General features: G+C 63.9%; 1 protein-coding gene across 1 annotated transcript; it reads left to right on the plus strand.

The window, feature by feature from the left end:
* Positions 1-205: 205 nt before the first annotated feature.
* Positions 206-14,670, plus strand: LOC135292416 (MAP/microtubule affinity-regulating kinase 4-like; the record flags this gene model as incomplete). The annotated part of the gene is made up of 15 exons (XM_064406626.1): positions 206-387; positions 1,286-1,492; positions 3,121-3,174; positions 3,284-3,332; positions 4,207-4,272; positions 4,898-4,968; positions 5,683-5,739; positions 6,881-7,117; positions 8,962-9,081; positions 9,965-10,064; positions 10,144-10,253; positions 11,601-11,616; positions 11,798-11,941; positions 12,985-13,238; positions 14,579-14,670. Coding segments are annotated over exons 1-15 (1,628 nt in total), but the record flags the coding sequence as incomplete, so codon positions are not given.
* Between the last annotated feature and the right edge of the window lie 1,316 nt (positions 14,671-15,986).

Below are 15,986 nucleotides of genomic sequence, written 5' to 3' on the forward strand. Positions count from 1 at the left end.
TCTCCCTCCCCATTGGCCAGCGCTCGCCCAATCACCGCCCACCCCCCTCCCTTAGCCCCGCCCCTCCGCGGGGCGTGCCCGCCTGTCTCCATGCCTCAGCGCCGCCTCCTGATTGGCCCTCTCCCCTCCGTGGGCGTGGCCAACCCCTCAGCGCTCCCTCTCCTTTTACGGGCAAAACCCCGCCCCCTTTCCCCTTTCTCGGCGCGCCCCGCTTCCGCTTCCGGCGTCATGGCCGCCATGGCCGCCCCGGCCCGGCCCCCCCGGTAACGGGACCCCCCCCGGGAACGGGACCCCCCCCGGGAACGGGGCCCCCCCGGAGCCCCCCGGGCCGGGACCATGTCCTCGCGCTCCGCGCTGGCGGCGGGGAACGAGCGGAACGCGGAGACGGTGAGGGGGGGGTGGGGGGGTGGGTGAGGGTCTGGGGGGGGGGGGGCACCGGGGGGGCCTGAGGTGGGGTTTGGGGGGTACCGGAGGGGGTCTGGGGGGCACCGGAGGGGGTCTGGGGGCGCCGGGAGGTACCGGGAGGGGTCTCGGGGTTATGGGGAGGGGGTCTGGGGGGGTTTGGGGGTGTACCGGGAGGGGTCTGGGGGTTTTTTGGGGGTCTGGGGTCTCGCCCTGAGTTTTCGGGGGTCTCAGGGGTTTTGGGGAGGGGTCTCACTGTGATAATTCAATTTGCGGAGGGGTCTCAGTGCCATAATTGGGGTGGGAGTCTCACTGTGTTAATTTGGGGAGGGGTCTCACTGTGTTATCTCAATTTGGGGAGGGGTCTCAGTGCCATAATTGGGACAGGACTCTCACTGTGTTAATTTGGGGAGGGGTCTCAGTGTGCTAACCCAATTTGGGGAGGGGTCTCACTGTGCTAACCCAATTTGAGGAGGGGTCTCACCCCGTTCTCCCCCCCAGGCGGGCCCGGGGGGCGGCGGCCGGCCCGACAAGGCCGGGGGGTGGGCGGGGGGATAATTTGGGGAGGGGTCTCAGTGTGCTAACCCAATTTGGGGAGGGGTCTCACCCCGTTTCCCCCCCCAGGCGGGCCCGGGGGATAATTTGGGGAGGGGTCTCAGTGTGCTAACTCAATTTGGGGAGGGGTCTCAGTGCCATAATTGGGCCAGGACTCTCACTGTGTTAATTTGGGGAGGGGTCTCAGTGTGATAATTCAATTTGGGGAGGGGTCTCACTGTGTTATCTCAATTTGGGGAGGGGTCTCAGTGTGCTAACCCAATTTGGGGAGGGGTCTCAGTGTGATATTTTAATTTGGGGAGGGGTCTCACCCCGTTTCCCCCCCCAGGCGGGCCCGGGGGGCGGCGGCCGCCCCGACAAGGCCGGGGGGTGGGCGGGGGGCCGCGGGGCCGGCGCCCCCCGGGGCCGGGGCTCGCTGGGCGGGGGTCCCGAGGAGCCCCCTCCCCACGTTGGGAACTACCGGCTGCTGCGCACCATCGGCAAGGGCAACTTCGCCAAGGTCAAGCTGGCCCGGCACGTGCTGACCGGCCGCGAGGTGGGCGGGGGGCTCGGGGGGCTTTGGGGGGGTGGGAGGGGGTTTGGGGGGGTGGGGAGGGGGTTTGGGGGGGATTTGGGGTGGTGGGAGGGGGTACAGGGATTTGGGGAGGGGGTTTGGGGGGGATTTGGGGTGGTGGGAGGGGGTTTGGAGGGGTGGGGAGGGGGTTTGGGGGGGATTTGGAGGGGTTTGGGGGGGATTTGGAGGGGTGGGAGGGGGTTTGGGGGGGATTTGGAGGGGTGGGAGGGGGTTTGGAGGGGTGGGGAGGGGGTTTGGGGGGGATTTGGAGGGGTTTGGGGGGGATTTGGAGGGGTGGGAGGGGGTTTGGAGGGGGTTTGAGGCAGTGGGAGGGGGTACAGGGATTTGGGGAGGGGTCTCAGGGGGGATTTGGGGGGGTGGGAGGGGGTTTGGAGGGGTGGGGAGGGGGTTTGGGGGGGATTTGGGGTGGTGGGAGGGGGTTTGGAGGGGTGGGGAGGGGGTTTGGGGGGGGATTTGGAGGGGTTTGGGGTGCTGGGAGGGGGCTCGGGGGGGATTTGGGGTGCTGGGAGGGGGATTTGGGGGGGTGGGAGGGGGTTTGGAGATGTGGGGAGGGGGTTTGGGGGGGATTTGGGGGGATTTAGGGGGCTGGAGAGGGGGCTTAGGGGTTTGGGGAGGGGGCTCGGGGGGCTTGGGGAGGGGGCTCGGGGGGGTTTGGGGTGGTGGGAGGGGATTTGGGGGGGATTTGGGGGGGTGGGAGGGGGTTTAGAGGAGGTTTAGGGGTTTGGGGAGGGGTCTCAGGGGGGGTTTTGGGGGGATTTGGGGTGGTGGGAGGGGTCTCAGGATGGTGGGGAGGGGGTTTAGAGGGGATTTGGGGGGGATTTGGGGGGGTGGGAGGGGGTTTAGAGGAGGTTTAGGGGTTTGGGGAGGGGTCTCAGGGGGGTTTGGGGGGAATTTGGGGTGGTGGGAGGGGGTTTGGTGGGGGTTTGAGGCAGTGGGAGGGGGTACAGGGATTTGGGGAGGGGTCTCAGGGGGGATTTGGGGTGGTAGGAGGGGGTTTAGGGGTTTGGGGAGGGGTCTCGGGGGATTTGGGGTGGTGGGAGGGGGCTCGGGGGGGTGGGAGGGGGTTTAGGGGTGTGGGGAGGGGGTACAGGGATTTGGGGAGGGGTCTCGGGCGATTTGGGGTGGTGGGAGGGGGCTCAGGGATTTGGGGAGGGGGTTTGGGGGGGATTTGGGGTGGTGGGAGGGGGTTTAGAGGGGAGTTGAAGTTTGGGGAGGGGGCTCAGGGGGGGTTTAGGATGGTGGGAGGGGGTTAGGGGTTTGGGGAGGGGGCTCGGGGGGGGATTTAGGGGGGTTTGGGGCGGTGGGAGGGGGCTCGGGGGGCTTGGGGAGGGGTGGGGAGGGGGCTTGGGTGGGTTTTGGGGGGATTTGGGGTGGTGGGAGGGGTCTCAGGGGGGCTTTGGGGTGGTGGGAGGGGGTTTGGGGTTTTGGGGAGGGGTCTCAGGGGGGTCCCAGATAAATTTGGGGGGGGGGGCGTCTCAGACAAATTTGGGGTCCCAGGTGAATTTGGGGGTCCCGGGTGAATTTGGGGTCCCAGGTAAATTTGGGGGGGGGGTCCCGGGCGCCCCCTGAGCGCCCCCTCCCCAATTCAGGTCGCCATTAAAATCATCGACAAGACGCAGCTGAACCCCACCAGCCTGCAGAAGGTGGGGAGGGGTCCCGGGGGGCTCTGGGGAGGGGTCTCCTCCTCTGGGGAGGGGTCTCCTCCTTTGGGGAGGGGTCTCCGGCCCCCGCTGACCCCTCCCCACCCCCCAGCTGTTCCGGGAAGTTCGGATCATGAAGGGGCTGAACCACCCCAACATCGGTGAGGGGGGCCCGATGGGGAGGGGTCCTCAAATTGGGGAGGGGTCCCAAAGGGGGAGGGGTCCCTGAAGTGGGGTCCTGGAAATGGGGAGGGGTCCCCAAAAATGGGGAGGGGTCCCAAATGGGGAGGGGTCCTCAAATTGGGGAGGGGGCCCTAAAATGGGGAGGGGGCCCAAATGGGGAGGGGGCCCGAAATGGGGTTTTGGGGGTGGGGAGGGGTCCCCAAAAATGGGGAGGGGTCCCGAAATGGGGAGGGGTCCCTAAAATGGGGAGGGGTCCCTGAATTGGGGAGGGGGTCACCAAAAATGGGGAGGGGGCCCAAATGGGGAGGGGGCCCGAAATGGGGTTTTGGGGGTGGGGAGGGGTCCCCAAAAATGGGGAGGGGGTCCCAAAATGGGGAGGGGTCCCAGAATGGGGAGGGGGCCCAAAATGGGGAGGGGTCCCAAATGGGGAGGGGGTCACGAAAAATGGGGAGGGGTCCCGAAATGGGAGGGGGCCCCAAATTGGGGAGGGGTCCCAGAATGGGGAGGGGTCCCAAATGGGGAAGGGGCCTGAAAATGGGGTCCTGGAAATGGGGAGGGGGCCCCAAAATGGGGAGGGGTCCCTGAAATTGGGTCAGGGTCTGTAATTTGGGGAGGGGTCTGTAATTAGGGTTGGGGTCTCAATTAGGGGAGGGGTCTGGCTGTCTGTCAGTGAAGCTGTGCGAGGTGATTTGGGGAGGGGTCGGGGTCAGTAATTAGGGTGGGGGTCAGTAATTAATTTGGGTTGGGGTCAGTAATTAGGGTTGAGGTCAGTAATTAGGGTTGGGGTCAGTGATTAATTAGGGTTGGGGTCAGTGATTAATTTGGGTGGGGGTCTCTCTCTCTCTCTCTCAGTGAAGCTGTTCGAGGTGATCGAGACAGACAAGACGCTCTACCTCGTCATGGAGTACGCCAGCGCCGGTGAGGGACAGGGGACAGACAGGGGGACAGACAGGGGGACAGGGGACAGAGGGACAGACAGGGGGACAGAGGGACAGGGGGACAGGGGGACAGACAGGGGGACAGGGGACAGAGGGACAGGGGGACAGACAGGGGGACAGAGGAACAGGGGGACAGGGACATGGACAGGGACAGGGGACAGGGGGACAGGAGGGACAGACGGACAGGGGACAGGGAGACAGGGACAGAGGGACAGGGGGACAGGGACAGGGGGATGGAGGGACACTGGGGACAGAGGGACAGGGGGATGCTAGGGACAGGGACAGAGGGACAGGGGACAGAGGGACAGGGGACAGAGGGACACTGGGGACACGGACAGGGGGACACTGAGGGATATTTTTGGGGGATGTTTTGGGGGATTTTTTTTTTGGTTTTTTGGGATATTTTGGGGATGTTTTGGGATTTTTCTCCCCAGGTGAGGTGTTCGATTACCTGGTGTGGATTTGGGGTTTTTTTGGGGTGTATTTTGGGATATTTTGGGATATTTTTTGGGAATATTTTGGGAATATTTTGGGTTATTTTTGGGAATATTTTGGGATATTTTTTGATGATATTTTGGGGATAATTTTGGGGTTTTTCTCCCCAGGTGAGGTGTTCGATTACCTGGTGTCCCACGGGAGGATGAAGGAGAAGGAGGCACGGGCCAAGTTCCGACAGGTGGGGACACCTGGGGGACACCTTGGGGACACCTGGGGGGGCTTGGGGACATCAGGGAGGGGTCTGGGGACATCCTGAGGGGGTTTGGGGACACCTGGGGGACACCTGGGGGGTACCTGGGGGGGCTTGGGGACACCTGGGGGGATTTGGGGACATCCTGGGGGGGTTTGGGGACACCTGGGGGACACCTGGAGACACCTTGGGGACACCTGGGGGGTACCTGGGGGGGCTTGGGGACACCTGGGGGGATTTGGGGACATCCTGGGGGGGTTTGGGGACACCTGGGGGACACCTGGAGACACCTTGGGGACACCTGGGGGGTACCTGGGGGGGCTTGGGGACATCTGGGGGGGTTTGGGGACATCAGGGAGGGGCTTGGGGACATCTGGGGGACACCTGGGGGGGCTTTGGGGACACCTTGGGGGGGTTTGGGGACACCTGGGGGGGTTTGGGGACATCTGGGTGGGGTTTGGGGACACCTGGGGACACCTGGGGGGACCTGGGGACACCTTGGGGACAACCTGGGGGGGCTTGGGGACATCGGGGAGGGACTTGGGGACACCTGGGGGACACCTTGGGGACACCTGAGGGGGCTTGGGGTCATCCTGGGGACATCTGGGGGGGTTTGGGGACATCAGGGATGAGTTGGGGACACTGGGGAGGGCTTGGGGACACCCTGGGGACCGTGGGTGACGGTGGCCCCGCTGTCCCCAGATCGTCTCGGCCGTGCACTACTGCCACCAGAAGAACATCGTGCACAGGGACCTCAAGGTGGGACACGGGGGGACACGGGGGGACACGGGGGGGTCCCTGTGTCCCCGTCCTGGTGTCATTGTCCTGGTGTCCCTGTCCCAGTGTCCCCATGTCCGTCCTGGTGTCGCTGTGTCCCTGTCCCTGTCCCCGTTCCTGTCCCCATGTCCTTGTGTCCATCCTGGTGTCACTGTCCCCTGTCCCTGTGTCCATCTCAGTGTCCCTCTGTCCCTGTCCCAGTGTCCCCATCCCAGTGTCCCCATCCCAATGTCCCCATTCCTATCACAGTATCCTTGTCCCCACCGATGTCCCCACGTCCCTGCTGATGTCCCCAGGCCGAGAACCTGCTGCTGGACGCTGACGCCAACATCAAGATCCCATCCCAATGTCCCCATCCCAATGTCCCCATCCCAGTGTCCCTCTGGCAGTGTCGCTGTCCCTCTGTCCTGGTTCCTGTCCCACTGTCATTGTCCCTGCTGATGTCCCCGTGTCCCCAGGCCGAGAACCTGCTGCTGGACACCGACGCCAACGTGGAGGTCCCATCCCAGTGTCCCTCTGGCAGTGTCCCTGTCCCAATGTCCTCATTCGTGTGACAATATCCTTGTCCCCACTGATGTCCCCATGTCCCCCCTGATGTCCCCAGGCCGAGAACCTGCTGCTGGACGCCGACGCCAACATCAAGATCCCATCCCAGTGTCCCTGTCCCCATCCCAGTATCCCTGTCCCAGTGTCTTTGTCCCTCTGTCCCCATTTCTGTGACAATGTCCCCATGTCCCCAGTGTCCCCACTGATGTCCCCAGGCCGAGAACCTGCTGCTGGACGCCGACGCCAACATCAAGATCCCATCCCAGTGTCCCCATCCCAATGTCCCCATCCCAGTATCCCTGTCCCAGTGTCCCTCTGTCCCTCTCCCTGTCCCAATGTCCTCATTCGTGTGACAATATCCTTGTCCCCACCGATGTCCCCATGTCCCCCCTGATGTCCCCAGGCCGAGAACCTGCTGCTGGACACCAACACCAACATGGAGATCCCATCCCAGTGTCCTCATCCCAGTGTCCCTCTGTCCCTGTCCCAATGTCCTCATTCGTGTGACAATATCCTTGTCCCCACCGATGTCCCCATGTCCCTGCTGATGTCCCCGTGTCCCCCCTGATGTCCCCAGGCCGAGAACCTGCTGCTGGACGCCGACGCCAACATCAAGATCGCGGACTTCGGCTTCAGCAACGAGTTCTCGCGGGGCTCCAAGCTGGACACGTTCTGCGGCTCGCCGCCCTACGCCGCGCCCGAGCTCTTCCAGGGCAAGAAGTACGACGGGCCCGAGGTGGACATCTGGAGCCTGGGGGTCATCCTCTACACGCTGGTCAGCGGCTCGCTGCCCTTCGACGGCCACAACCTCAAGGTGGGCGCCGGCAGACCGCGGTCATCTCGTGGGGAGCGGCTGGTCACTGCCTGGTCACCTCATGGGGACCGGCTGGTCACTGCCTGGTCAGCTGTGGTCATCTCGTGGGGATTGGCTGGTCACTGCGTGGTCAGCTGTGGTCATCTCGTGGGGATTGGCCGGTCATTGTCCAGTCAGCTGTGGTCATCTCGTGGGGATTGGCTGGTCATTGTCCAGTCAGCTGTGGTCATCTTGTGGGGATTGGCTGGTCACTGCCTGGTCAGCTGTGGTCATCTCGTGGGGAGCGGCTGGTCATTGTCCAGTCAGCTGTGGTCATCTCATGGGGAGCGGCTGGTCACTGCCTGGTCAGCTGTGGTCACCTCCTGGGGACCGGCTGGTCACCTGTGGTCACCTGTGGTCACCTCCTGGGGACCGGCTGGTCACTGAGTGGTCAGCTGTGGTCATCTCCTGGGGACCGGCTGGTCACTGCCTGGTCACCTGTGGTCATCTCATGGGGACCGGCCAGTCACCTGTGGTCACTGTGTGGTCACCTCCTGGGGACCAGCCAGTCACTGGCCAGTCACCTGTGGTCACATCCTGGTCACTCTCTGGTCACCTGTGGTCACCTCCTGGGCACTGTCCAGTCACCTGTGGTCACTGTCCAGTCACCTGTGGTCACCTTATGGGGACCAGCCGGTCACTGCGTGGTCACCTGTGGTCACCTCCTGGGGACTGCCTGGTCACCTGTGGTCACTGCCCGGTCACCTCCTGGGGACCGGCTGGTCACTGAGTGGTCACCTGTGGTCACCTCGTGGGGAGTGGCTGGTCACTGAGTGGTCACTGTGTGGTCACCTCCTGGGGACCAGCTGGTCACCTCCTTATCACTGCCCGGTCACCTCCTGGGGAGCGGCCGGTCACCTGTGGTCACTGTGTGGTCACCTCCTGGGGAGCGGCCGTTCACTGAGTGGTCACCTGTGGTCATCTTGTGGGGACCAGCCGGTCATTGTCCAGTCAGCTGTGGTCACCTTACAGGGACTGGCTGGTCACTGCGTGGTCATTGTCTGGTCACCTGTGGTCACCTCATGGGGACTGGCCAGTCACCTGTGGTCACTGTCCAGTCAGCTGTGGTCACATCCTGGTCACTCTCTGGTCACCTGTGGTCAGCTCCTGGGCACTGTCCAGTCACCTGTGGTTACTGCCCAGTCACCTGTGGTCACCTGTGGTCACCTCCTGGGCACTGTCCGGTCACCTGTGGTCACCTCCTGGGGATTGGCTGGTCACTGAATGGTCACTGTCCGGTCACCTCTCAGGGACCAGCCATGGTCACCTCTTGGTCACTGTCCGGTCACCTGCGGTCACCTCCTGGGGACTGGCTGGTCACTGAGTGGTCACCTGTGGTCATCTCGTGGGGACTGGCCTGTCACTGCATGGTCACTGCCCGGTCACCTGTGGTCACCTGGGGACTGCCCGGTCACCTGTGGTCATCTCATGGGGACCGGCCGGTCACTGTGTGGTCACTGCGTGGTCAGTGCGTGGTCACTGCGTGGTCACTTGGTCCTGACCCTTCTGGGCCACCCTACTGTGACCCCTGAGCTGCCCACAGGGGTCACCTGGTCAGTGGTCACCAAGTGACCCCAGTGACCTTGAGTGACCCCAACTGACCCTGAGTGACCCTGAGTGACCCCAGTGACCTTGACTGCTCCCAGTGACCCTGACTGACCCTGAGTGACCCTGAGTGACCCCCGGTGTCCCCCATGTCCCTGGTTCACCCTGGGTGACCCTGACTGACCCCAGTGACCATGACTGACCCCAGCTGACCCCAGTGACCCCTCGGTGACCCCAGTGACCCCTCGGTGACCCCGCAGGAGCTGCGGGAGCGGGTGCTGCGGGGCAAATACCGCGTGCCCTTCTACATGTCCACGGACTGTGAGAACATCCTGCGCCGCTTCCTGGTGCTCAACCCCGCCAAGCGCTGCACCCTCGAGGTCTGGGGGGCTTTGGGGGGTCCACAGAGGGATCTGGGGGGGTTTGAGGCGGTTTTGGGGCAGTTTGAGGTGGTTTTGGGGCAATTTGAGGCGGTTTCGAGGAGCTCTTGAGGGGGTTTGGGGAGGTTTTGAGGAGTCCTGGGAGGGTTTTGGGGCAGTTTTAGGGGGGTTTTGGGGTGGTTTGAGGGGTTCTGGGGGGCTTTTGGGGGTCCTGGCAGGGATTTGGGGGGTCCTGGCAGGGATTTGGGGGGGTTTGAGGCGGTTTTGGGGCAGTTTGAGGCGGTTTTGGGGTGGTTTTTTGGGGGGGTTTGGGACTGTGAGAACATCCTGCGCCGCTTCCTGGTGCTCAACCCCGCCAAGCGCTGCACCCTCGAGGTCTGGGGGTCCCCAGGGGGGCTTTGGGGGGTCCCCGGAGGGATTTGGGGCAGTTTGAGGTGGTTTTGGGGCAGTTTGAGGCGGTTTTGGGGCAGTTTGAGGCGGTTTTGGGGCAGTTTGAGGCGGTTTTGGGGAGGTTTTGAGGAGTTTTGGGGAGGTTTTGAGGAGTCCTGGGAGGGTTTTGAGGGGTTTTGGGGTGGTCTGAGGGGTTTTGGGGAGGTTTGGGGGGGTCCCCAGAGGGGTTTGGGGGGGGTCCTTGCAGGGTTTTGGGGTGGTTTGAGAGGTTTTGGGGTGGTTTTTGGGGGGATTTGGGACTGTGAGAACATCCTTGTGTCCCCTGCTGTCCCCAGTGTCCCCAATGTCCCCAAAGTCCCCCCAATGTCCCCAATGTCCCCAGTGCCCCAATGTCCCCAATGTCCCCAACATCCCCATGTCCCCAGTGTCCCCAGTGTCCTCAGTGTCCCCTCAATGTCCCCAATGTCCCCAATGTCCCCTTGTGCCCCCCCAGCAAATCATGAAGGACAAGTGGATCAACATCGGCTACGAGGGCGACGAGCTGACGCCCTACACCGAGCCCCAGGAGGACTTTGGGGACACCAAGCGCATCGGTGAGGGGACACGGGGACACGCCGGGGACAGCGGTGACACCGCGCCGGGGACGGCGGTGACACCGCGCCGTGTCCCCAGAGGTGATGGTGGGCATGGGCTACACGCGGGAGGAGATCAAGGAGGCGCTGAGCACCCACAAGTACAACGAGGTGACGGCCACCTACCTGCTGCTGGGACGGCGCGGAGAGGTGGGGACACTGGGGACATCCTGGGGACATTGGGGACATGCAGGGGATTGGGGACATTGGGGACATTGGGGACATGCAGGGGATTGGGGACATTGGGGACACTGGGGACATCCAGGGGATTGGGGACACGGGCACCTACCTGCTGCTGGGACGGCGCGGAGAGGTGGGGACATCCTGGGGACATTGGGGACATTGGGGACATCCAGGGGATTGGGGACATTCAGGGGATTGGGGACAGCAGGGACAGCAGGGCAGAATGGGGACATCCAGGGGATTTAGGACATCGGGGACATTGAGGGGGATGAGAGGTAATGGGGACACTGGGGACATCCTGGGGGATTGGGGACATTGAGGGGATTGGGGACATTGGGGACATCCAGGGGATTGGGGACATTGGGGACACTGGGGACATTGAGGGGATTGGGGACATCGAGGGGACTGGGGACACGGCCACCTACCTGCTGCTGGGACGGCGCGGAGAGGTGGGGACACTGGGGACATCCTGGGGACATTGGGGACATTGGGGACATCCAGGGGATTGGGGACAGCAGGGCAGAATGGGGACATCCAGGGGATTTGGGACATCGGGGACATTGAGGGGGATGAGAGGTAATGGGGACACTGGGGACATCCTGGGGGATTGGGGACATTGAGGGGATTGGGGACATTGGGGACATCCTGGGGACATGGGGGACACTGGGGACATCCTGGGGGATTGGGGACATTGAGGGGATTGGGGACATTGGGGACATCCTGGGGACATTGGGGACATTGGGGACATCGAGGGGACTGGGGACATTGGGGACATTGGGGACATCCTGGGGATTGGGGACAGCAGGGACATTGAGGGGGTTGGGGACACTGGGGACATTGGGGACATCCTGGGGGACTGGGGACATCCAGGGGATTGGGGACACTGGGGACATTGGGGACATGCAGGGGATTGGGGACATCGAGGGGATTGGGGACATCGGGGACATTTGGGGCTTGGGGACTTTGGTGGGACATTGAGGATGTTGGTGACCCTGTGCCCCCGGTGGCAGCCCGAGGGTGGCACCGCCCTGTCCCTGTCCCTGTCCCTGTCCCTGTCCCTGGGGGTGACAGTGACCCTGTGCCCCCGGTGGCAGCCCGAGGGTGGCACCGCCCTGTCCCTGTCCCTGGGGGGGTGACAGTGACCCTGGGGTGGTGACAGTGACCCCGGTGACCCTGTGCCCCCGGTGGCAGCCCGAGGGTGGCACCGCCCTGTCCCTGTCCCTGTCCCTGGGGGAGTGACAGTGACCCTGGGGTAGTGACAGTGACCCTGGGGGGGTGGCAGTGACCCCGGTGACCCTGTGCCCCCGGTGGCAGCCCGAGGGTGGCACCGCCCTGTCCCTGTCCCTGGGGGGGTGACAGTGACCCTGGGGTAGTGACAGTGACCCCGGTGACCCTGTGCCCCCCGGTGGCAGCCCGAGGGTGGCACCGCCCTGTCCCTGTCCCTGGGGGGGTGGCAGTGACCCCGGTGACCCTGTGCCCCCGGTGGCAGCCCGAGGGTGGCACCGCCCTGTCCCTGTCCCTGTCCCGGCCGCGGGGCGTGGCCGAGGCGCCCAACGGTGCCACCAAGTCGGGGACATCGTCGGGGACGTCGGGGAGCCACGGCAAGGGACAGCGCGGGGGCGGCCACCACCGGCAGCGGCGGCACAGCGACTTCTGTGAGTGACACTGGGGACATCGGGGACAGTGGGGGGAACATTGGGGACATTGGGGGGATTGGGGGGACATTGGGGACATTGGGGGGATTGGGGGCACAGCGACTTCTGTGAGTGACAGTGGGGACATCGGGGACAGTGGGGACATCGGGGGGACATTGGGGGGATTGGGGACATTGGGGGGACATTGGGGACACTGGGGACAGCGGGGACATTGGGGGGACAGTGGGGGGATTGGGGACATTGGGGGGATATTGGGGGGACAGTGACTTCTGTGAGTGACACTGGGGACATCGGGGGGACATCGGGGGGACATTGGGGACATTGGGGGGATTGGGGGGATTGGGGGCACAGCGACTTCTGTGAGTGACACCTTGGGGACAACAGGGGGACATTGGGGACATCGGGGGACAATGGGGGTAATGGTGACATCGGGGACATTGGGGGCATCAGGGGGACATTGGGGACATTGGGGGGATTGGGGACAATGGGGACATTGGGGGCACAGCGACTTCTGTGAGTGACAGCTCTAGGGACAGTGGGGACATCGGGGGGACATTGGGGGGATTGGGGACATTGGGGACAGTGGGGACATTGGGGGGATTGGGGACATTGGGGACAGTGGGGACATTGGGGGGATTGGGGACATTGGGGACATTGGGGGGATTGGGGACACTGGGGACAGTGAGGGGACATTGGGGACATTGGGGGGATTGGGGACAGTGGGGGGACAGTGAGGGGATCGGGGACAATGGGGACATTGGGGGCACAGCGACATCTGTGAGTGACAACGGGGACAATGGGGGGACATTGGGGGACAATGGGAGATTGGGTGGACTTTGGGGACATTGGGGACAACGGGGGGACTTTGGGGACACTGGGGGAGACTGGGGACACTGAGGGGACACTGGGACAATTTGGACATTGGGGACATTGGGGGACATTTGGGGACATTTGGGGGACATTTGGGGACCCCGTGCGTGCCCCGCTGTGTCCCCTCCCCCCGTGACCTCTCCGTGACCCCGCCCTGTCCCCTCCCCCCCCAGGCGGCCCCGCCCCCTCGGCCCCGCCCCCCCGCCGCAGCCCCCCCTCGGCCGCCCCTCCCCCCTCGGAGGGGGGCGTGGCCGGGGGCGTGGCCGGGGGCGCGGGCCCCGCCCCCCTCGCGCCGGGGCAGCGGCGGCCCCGCGGGGGGGGCGGGGCGGGGGGGCGGGGCCGCCCCTCCCCCCCCCTGCAGCCCCCTGGTGAGCAGCGCCCACAACCCCAACAAGGCCGAGATCCCCGAGCGGCCCCCGACGGACAGGTGCGCACACCTGGGGGCACCTGGGGGCACCTGGGGGATGGGAACACACCTGGGCACACCTGGGGGCACCTGGGGGCACCTGGGGGCACCTGGGGTACACCTGGGCACACCTGGGCACACCTGGGGTACACCTGGGCACACCTGGGCACACCTGGGGGGCACCTGGGGTACACCTGGGGGATGGGAACACACCTGGGCACACCTGGGCATACCTGGGGGCACCTGGGGGCACCTGGGAACTCACCTGGGGGATGGGAACACACCTGGGCACACCTGGAGGCACCTGAGATACACGTGGGGGCACCTGGGGGCACCTGGGGTACACCTGAGATACACCTGGGAACTCACCTGGGGGATGGGAACACACCTGGGCACACCTGGGCATACCTGGGGGCACCTGGGGGCACCTGGGAACTCACCTGGGGGATGGGAACACACCTGGGGGCACCTGGGACACACCTGGGGGCACCTGAGATACACCTGGGAACTCACCTGGGGGATGGGAACACACCTGGGGGCACCTGGGACACACCTGGGGGCACCTGAGATACACCTGGGAACTCACCTGGGGGATGGGAACACACCTGGGGGCACCTGGGACACACCTGGGGGCACCTGGGGGCACCTGGGAACTCACCTGAGACACACCTGGGCACACCTGGGGGCACCTGGGCACACCTGAGACACACCTGGGGGGTGGGAACACACCTGAGATACACCTGAGATACACCTGGGCACACCTGGGGGTACCTGGGGGCACCTGAGATACACCTGGGGGCACCTGGGCACACCTGGGGGCACCTGGGGGATGGGAACACACCTGGGATATACCTGAGACACACCTGAGACACACCTAGGGGCACCTGGGCACTCACCTGGGCACCTGGGCACACCTGGGGGTACCTGGGGGCACCTGGGGGCACCTGAGACACACCTGGGGGGTGGGAACACACCTGAGATACACCTGGGCACACCTGGGGGCACTCACCTGGGCACCTGGGCACAGCTGGGGGGTGGGAACACACCTGGGCACACCTGAGTCACACCTGAGATACACCTGGGGGCACCTGGGCACAGCTGGGTACACCTGGGGGCATCCAGGGGCACCTGGGAACTCACCTGGGCACAGCTGGGGGCACCTGGGAGGGGCTGGGAACTCACCTGGGGGCACCTGGGGGGGCACCTGAGGGGGCTGGGGGCACCTGGGCACACACCTGGGCACACCTGGGGGTACCTGGGATACACCTGAGATACACCTGGGCACACCTGGGGGGGTCCCTGGGGCTCCCCTGTGCCCCCAGGTGTGCCCCCAGGTGACCCCTCCCCCCCTGTGCCCCCAGCCCCACGTGCCCCCCAGCGTGATGGGCCGCAGGAACACCTACGTGTGCTCGGGGGGGGAGCGGCACCTGCTGCTGCCCAACGGCAAGGACAGGTGAGGCTGGCACACCTGGCACACCTGGAATAACCCAAAATCCACCCAAAATTAACCAAAACCACAGAAAATCCACCCAAAATCACAAAATATCCATCCAAAGTTACCCAAAATCCACCCAAAATCACCCCGGACCCACCTGCTGCTGCCCAACGGCAAGGACAGGTGAGGCTGCACACCTGGCACACCTGGCACACCTGGCACACCTGGAACCACCTGAAACCCACCCAAAATTAACCAAAAACACAAAAAATCCACCCAAAATTACCCAAAATCCAGCCCAAAATCACCCCAGCCCCACCTGCTGCTGCCCAACGGCAAGGACAGGTGAGGCTGCACACCTGGCACACCTGGCACACCTGGAATAACCCAAAATCACCTGAAATGGCCCCAAAATGACCTGAAGCACCTGTGCCCAGTGGGGGGTGGGGGGGGGGGTCACCTGTGGGGTCACCTGGGGGTGTGACCTCACCTGTGTGTGTGACCTCACCTGAGTGTGACGTCACCTGTGAGTGATCTGACCTGTGACCTCACCTGTGGCTGTGGGGTCACCTGTATGACATCACCTGTGGGGTCACCTGTGACCTCACCTGAGTGTGACCTCACCTGGGTGTGACCTCACCTGTGGGGGTCACCTGTGATCTCACCTGTGTGTGTGTGTGACATCACCTGTGACCTCACCTGTGTGTCTCACCTGTGATCTCACCTGTGTGACCTCACCTGTGACCTCACCTGTGTGTGACCTCACCTGTGTGATTTGACCTGTGATGTCACCTGTGTGTGTGACATCACCTGTGACCTCACCTGTTTGATGTCACCTGTGATGTCACCTGTGTGACGTCACCTGTGTGTGACCTCACCTGTGTGTGACCTCACCTGTGTGATGTGACCTGTGATGTCACCTGTGTGTGTGTGTGTGACATCACCTGTGACCTCACCTGTGGGGTCACCTGTGTGTCTCACCTGTGTGTGAGGTCACCTGTGATGTCACCTGTGTGTGTGTGTGATCTCACCTGTATGACGTCACCTGTGTGTGTGACCTCACCTGTGTGTGACCTCACCTGTGTGACATCACCTGTGTGACATCACCTGTGATCTCACCTGTGTGACGTCACCTGTGTGTGTGACCTCACCTGTGGGGGTCACCTGTGAGTGATCTCACCTGTGACCTCACCTGTGTCACACCTGAGTGTGTGTGACGTCACCTGTGTGTGTGACCTCACCTGTGAGTGATCTCACCTGTGACCTCACCTGTGTGACCTCACCTGTGACCTCACCTGAGTGTGTGTGTGACCTCACCTGTGAGTGATCTCACC

Source organism: Passer domesticus, unplaced genomic scaffold (genome assembly GCF_036417665.1).
Source record: "Passer domesticus isolate bPasDom1 unplaced genomic scaffold, bPasDom1.hap1 HAP1_SCAFFOLD_342, whole genome shotgun sequence".
Taxonomy (NCBI): Eukaryota; Metazoa; Chordata; class Aves; order Passeriformes; family Passeridae; genus Passer; species Passer domesticus.